The following is a 6,845-nucleotide window of genomic DNA, read 5'->3' as shown; positions in this document are numbered from 1 at the left end:
GAGTTTCCATAGCCTTGTTTTCAAAATTTTCCATTTTATTGCGATGGCCAAATTTTAGCTACAATGTGGTGCATTTACTAATTATCCTATTAGTTATAAAAATAGAAAAACTTATATAAGTTGTCCAATTAATAGACTTTTCTGCTTTTGCCCACGTTTCGAATAGCCAAAAGATGCAGCAGGGAGCCAGAACCCTTTAAATCGGAAGCTCACAACTCAGCCACTTACAAATCCAACTATTACTACGAAGCAAAAAATTGTCAACGTCCATTAATTTAACCACTTAAATAATTTTTCTTTCCGTTTGAGATAGTAGATAAGAAATAGAGAAAATTTCTAAGTCCTAAAAACTAAAGCGTCGAGAAATAAGAAAGAAAAAGAATGCGCGTCGAAAAATGTCGAAAAATAAAAATAAGAAAGTAGCGAGTCGTGACTTAAAAGGCACTAAAATTTTAAAATCGACGCAAAATTCTAAAGCACCTAAATCTTAGTCTAAAGAAATAGCACTTAAGGGATTTTACGGCAAAGCCTAAGAATCTATACATATAAAATAACTACGGAAAAACTAATTTTAAAACTAATTGCGAACGAAAAATATATAAAATATTACGATTACACTAAATAAAAGGATACAAATTATAAAAAGTGATAAAATTACTTATTTTTATAAAAAATATTATTTTTTTATTTTTATTTTTATATTTTATAAAAGTATTAATTTTTTATATATTAAAACTAAATATAATTAATTATAACTAATTAATTTAAAAACTTAAACTAAATAATAATAATAATAAAGTAATTAGGGTTAAATAATAATAATAATTAATAATACCCCGTAATTAATGCGAAATAGGGTTTCTGGTCAGGCTGGTCAGGGCAGCTCCGCGAGTCGTGGAGTTTTAAGCCTGCAAACTCCGCGAGTCGTGGAGTTTGAAAAAACGTTTTTTTTTTTAAATTTTATATTATTTTTCTAAAAATATATAAAAATATATTTATACAAAAATAAATTAAAAATATAGCGTTTCACCGATCCCCGGCAGCGGCGCCAAAAACTTGATGTTAAAGCTAAGGGGTATAAAATAATATTAAATTTTACAAGGAAATACTATTAAATACGATACAATTTTACACAAAATATGACAAGTTTTAATTATTTATTTACAAATGGGATATACCTAAACCTTGCCACAACACTATAGGCAGTGTACCTAATCGTAGAGTAGTATAGTTTTTAGTAAGTCCAGTTCGTTCCACAGGGAGCGGGCTTATTGCACACTATTTTTTTTAAACAATTATATTTGTACAAAATATATTATATTGATAATATATAAAAGGGGGTTTACCGTTTAATGACTGGTTTGTCGATTTTATATTTTAAGTTACAATTAAAACGTAATGCAAAATATAAATGACGATAATTAAAGTAGCGAAAAATAAATGACAATAAATAAATGACGTTAAATAAAATAGCGAGTAAATAAAAGTATGATGAAATATGAAATAAAATATATTATGCTTATTTAAACTTCCGTAACCATGATGGTTGACGTGTTGATTTTAATTTTATGCCCATGGGTTAATTGTCCTTTGTCCTGGATTATTTAATATGTCCGTCTAGTTTTTGTCCATAACAGTCCATCGGTCATAAATTTAAAGTGCGAGTGTCCTCGTCAAATTATCCTTATACCCGAAGTTAAATATTCCACTAATTGGGGACTTAAACTGTAACAAGGTTTTAATACTTTGTTTAATAATTACACCAGGATATCGACTGCGTGTAACCCAAGGTTTTAATACTTTGTTATCAATTATGCCAAGTGTCCTTGTACATAATTTCACCCCTGTTTTAATAATTCCATAGACTATTAATCCATTCCCGTGTCCGGTTAAATGAACGATTATTCGTACATATAAATATCCCGCCCATCGTGTCCGATCGAGTGTATATGGTTATTTATAGGTACGTTCAATTGTAAATCTTTATATTAAAATTAACAAACTATCATTTAGTTAAACAAATAAAAAGCCCATTAATAGCCCATAGTCTAATTTCCACAAGTGTCGTTCTTTTGTCTAAACCCCAATTATGGTACAAAGTCCAATTACCCAATTTTAATATTTTTAGCCCAACATCATGATTACTTCATCTTAAATAAGCATAATAATAACTTAAGTACGAGACATTAATTTAAAAAGGAGAACATAGCTTACATTGATTATTTATCGCGTAGTGTTACACGGACAGAGCTCCAACTTTAAAACCCGTAAAATAACCTTTACATTAACCCAAACTAATCTAATATAAAACTAACCTATACTATATATATATATATATATATATATATATATATATATATATATATATATATATATATATATATATATATATATATATATATATATATATATATATTTATTTATTTATTATTTATTACAGAGTATTATTATTATTTTTGTTTATGGCCAAAACTCGTTGCCTTTTATAGACGTGGTCTGATCCTGAGGCCCATGCAATCGCATGGGTTCTCAGTGTTAATCTCATGCGATCGCATGGCCAGTCTGGCCATGCCCAATTGCTTTGTTTGCTAGCTTGTCGACGTTATATTTAATTATATAATATAATATATATAATTTTATATAATTATATATATATTATATTATATTCTTGTGCATAGTAGACTCATAATTTTTGGTCCGTTGTGTCGGGCGTTGATAGTTGGCTCAGGTCCCGGTTCCGGATTTTTGAACGTCCTTTCGTATAATTTAATATCTTGTACTTTGCGTTCCGTAACTTGTACTTTTGTCATTTTTAGACGTTTCTTATCAATAAATTGAACCACTTGGATTGTATCTCGTACATTTGAGCTTTTTGGTCATTTGCGTCTTCAAATTGTCGTTTTCGCCTTTTGTCTTCGCACTTATTTAATATAAACGATTACAACTTAAAATAGGACAATTACAACTAAATAATTTACATATTGGGAGGATATTGCTACTAAATATATGTTCATTTGGAGCACTATCAGTACCGACATAGCTTCATCACAACAGAACGGACATGCTTAGATAAAACATCTCGTATGGCCACGGGAAGCAACTGTTGCATCAAAATATGATTATCATGACTTTTAAGGTTAGACATTTTAGGAGGTTTTAGCTGAATGCATCGAGATATATTAGCTGCATAGCCATCAGGAACTTTCACACCCTTAAGAACCTCATAAAATCTTTCTTTTTCATTTTTAGACAATGAGTAACAAGCAGGTGGCAAATACACTTTGTCGTTTGGTAAATTTTGAGGATGAAGTTCCTTTCTAATACCCATTGCTTTTAAATCACGACATGCTTTTAAATGATCTTTGGTTTTTCCGTCTATATTCAGTAAGGTTCCTACGACGTTGTCACATACATTCTTCTCAGTATGCATTACATCTAAATTATGGCGTATCAAGTTTTTTTCCCAGTAAGGTAACTCAAAAAAGATACTCCGCTTCTTCCAGTTATATGGTAGATCTTGATTATCCTTAACAAGTTTTCCAAATTTGAACACACAACCATTTAGCTCTTCAAGGACTTCTGCCCCCGTTAAATAAGGTAGTGGTATTTCTAGGTCAGTATGTCCCATGAAGCAAAATTTTTTGCCAAAACTTAACCATTGTGATATGGTATATTTATGACAACAAGGACATGAAAGTTGACCTTTAGTGCTCCATCCTGATAGGTTCGCATATGCAGGAAAGTCACTTATCGTCCATAACAAACCAGCACGCATATAGAAATTAGTCTTTGTTGATGAGTCATAGGTCGTTACTCCAGTATCCCACAACTCCTTAAGCTCATCCAATAATGGTCTCATATAGACATCTATATTATTACCCGGAGCACATGGGCCAGGTATAAGTAAAGTTTGCAAGATGTATGGTTTTTTCATGCACAACCATGGAGGTAGATTATATGGTATCAATACTACTGGCCATGTACTATACGAAAGATTCTTATTTCCAAAAGGGTTAAACCCATCACTTGCTAAACCTAGCCTGACATTACGAACATCTTTAGCAAATGCAGGATTAATGGAATCTAATGTTTTCCAAGCAGGTGAGCCAGATGGATGCCTCAAAAAACCGTCTTTCGTACGACCCTCTTCATGCCATCTCATGGTGACTGCCATTTTAGGTGACATAAACAATCTTTGCAGCCGGGGTATGAGCGGAAAATAACGTAAAACTTTTGCCCTAATCTTCTGACCATTATCATCTGCTGTGTTGGACTGATCATCTTCATTACCTTGTCCACTTTCTTTATATCTTGACTTTTTACATACGTCACATTTTGTTTTATCCTTGTTTTCTTTCCAATACAACATACAATCGTTTTCACATGCATCAATTTTCTCATAACCAAGCCCCAAGTCTTTTATTATCTTCCTTACTTCATACAAAGACTTTGGTATGGTAGCATCAGGGAAGGCTTCCCTCACTGTATCAAGAATCATATTGAATCCTTTGTCATTACACTTACTAACACACTTAGAATGGTATAGTCTGATTATAAAAGAGAGTACACTGAATTTTTTACATCCAGGATAAAGTTCTTTCTTTGAATCTCTCAATACATTATAAACCCGTTCAGCATTTATGTTTGGTATACTTAGATTTTCATTTTCTTCTTCGTCATCGCTAAACCAGTGGAAGGCGCCTTGAACCAATCCACTCATATCATCTTCGGCATCCATCATAGGACTATCAAATTGTTTGGTAACAGCAGCTGGAAATCTATACCCTTTTATAAACCCAACACATATCAGATGCGTTTTAGCATCATCCCGCTCAACCCATAACATGTCCCGGCAGTCTTTGCAAGGACATGATATCTGACCATTCATGGCTTCTGTTTTAAACATATAATCAAGATATTCATCTAGTCCTTTTTCGTACGTTTCAGATTCTCTTGTGAAATACAACCAACTCGGGTCCATAATAGAACTATAGTAAATAAAACAGATTCATTGAATCAGTTGTTTATACATATAAAAGATTAAAACACATTTACAGAATCGTATATCTCAGTTATATCAAATCAAACACAATTATAGAATTAGTTATTAAAAAACGTTCATAGAATCAGTTTATTATACATAAGATATGTAACCTGGTGGAGTGCAGCGTCTAAGAAAGTAAGAAAAATACAGAGTAAATTAAATTATTCTGGTAATTGAAAATAACCTGGTGATCCAAGTGCAATTCGAGATGTAAAGAAACCAGAGTCGCAGAAATTCGAGAATTGAAGTGATTCAATATAGAAGGAAGTCTTAAGGGATAAAGCGTAATTGAAATTGATATTGATATATTCAGTGAAATCATATGATCATATGCAAAAATAGTGTTATTAATTATTATTTATTTATTTTTCTAGTATAAATCATGAAGATATATTTTATTTTATTAACATGTATATGTGTATAGTTTTAACAAATATATATAAAAAACATAGAAAAAACATTTATCTAACAAAAATAATATATATATATATATATATATATATATATATATATATATATATATATATATATATACTTAAATATCTTTTATATACATTACTTTTTTCAAATATATTTAGTTTTAACAAAATAAATAAAATTATGTAAATTTTTTAACATATAGTTTTTATTTATAAAATATTTTGATATATAAATTACTTTTAACCTATACTTTTCTTTACACTACAATTTTATCATCAGCATATATACATGCATACATGATATAGATAGAGAATGCGAATTTAGTGTTTAGGGTTTAGTTTTGAAGGTTATGATTTAGGGTATAAGATTTGGGGGTTAGGGTTATAGTATTAAATTTACTGTTTAGTGTTTATGGGTTAGGCTTGAAAGGTTAATGTGTTTTGATTTTGGGGTTTAAATGGTTAATTATATAACATAATGATAATCTTTAGTTTACAGTTTAGGATATTTAGTTTAGGGTCAATAGTGTAGGGGTCAGGTATATATACGGCTTAGGGATACTGGTCTATGGTTAGGGCTTACGAGCTCATTCATGATGGTTTACAAGTTATGTTTTAGCTTTTGGGGTTTATGTTTATTTGAGTTTTATGGTTTTATGTATATATTGATTCAATTTAGTGTCTAGGGTTTGGTTTTAATATATATAATGGTAATTAGGGTTTAATAATTAGATTTGTGTGTTAGCTAGGGATATGATTCGGGCTTACGGCCCAGTTAATGGTAATTAGGAATAGGAATATGAATAGGGCTTATGGCACGGTTCATGGTTTACGAGTTATGTTTTAGATTTTAGGGTTTATGTGTTGTAGAGTTTTATGGTAATATTGATCAAATTTAGTGTTTAGGGTTTGGTACTTTAATGGTTATGGCTTAGGTTATAATATTTGGTGGTTAGGGGTTACAGTGTTAGATTTACTGTTTAGTGTTTATGGGTTAAGCTTTAAGGGTTACTGTGTTTTGAGTTTGGGTTCAAAGTGGTTAACTATATATGATATGATAATTGATGATCTTAGGTTTATATAAGTTTGGGATTTTTAGTTTAGGGTCAATAGTTTAGGGGTTAAGGTCTATGAATTAAGGATAGTTTGGGGTTAGGGATTACAGGCAGGTTCATGGTTTACGAGTTATGTTTTAGAGTTTGGGTATAAATGTTTTATTACAATTAGAGTTTTATGGTCTGAGCTATTGAGTTTAGTGATTAGGGTATAGTTTAGTGATTAAGGTATAGTGGTTAGGCTTTAAGGTATATTAGTGATCGGTACACACAGATATAGTGGTTAGGTTTTATGGTTTGTACATGTTATCTGTATGATCGATACTG

General features: G+C 30.7%; 1 protein-coding gene across 1 annotated transcript; it reads right to left on the bottom strand.

Moving 5' to 3' along the window:
* Positions 1–3,025: 3,025 nt before the first annotated feature.
* LOC139850097 (uncharacterized) lies at positions 3,026–4,981 on the bottom strand. The gene has a single exon (XM_071839688.1). It carries the CDS (start codon positions 4,979–4,981, stop codon positions 3,026–3,028), a length of 1,956 nt encoding a protein of 651 aa, XP_071695789.1.
* Between the last annotated feature and the right edge of the window lie 1,864 nt (positions 4,982–6,845).

This window comes from Rutidosis leptorrhynchoides, chromosome 5 (genome assembly GCF_046630445.1).
Source record: "Rutidosis leptorrhynchoides isolate AG116_Rl617_1_P2 chromosome 5, CSIRO_AGI_Rlap_v1, whole genome shotgun sequence".
Classification (NCBI taxonomy): Eukaryota; Viridiplantae; Streptophyta; class Magnoliopsida; order Asterales; family Asteraceae; genus Rutidosis; species Rutidosis leptorrhynchoides.
The sequence above is the reverse complement of the archived record's forward strand: the minus strand, read 5'-3'. Positions and strand labels throughout refer to the sequence as shown.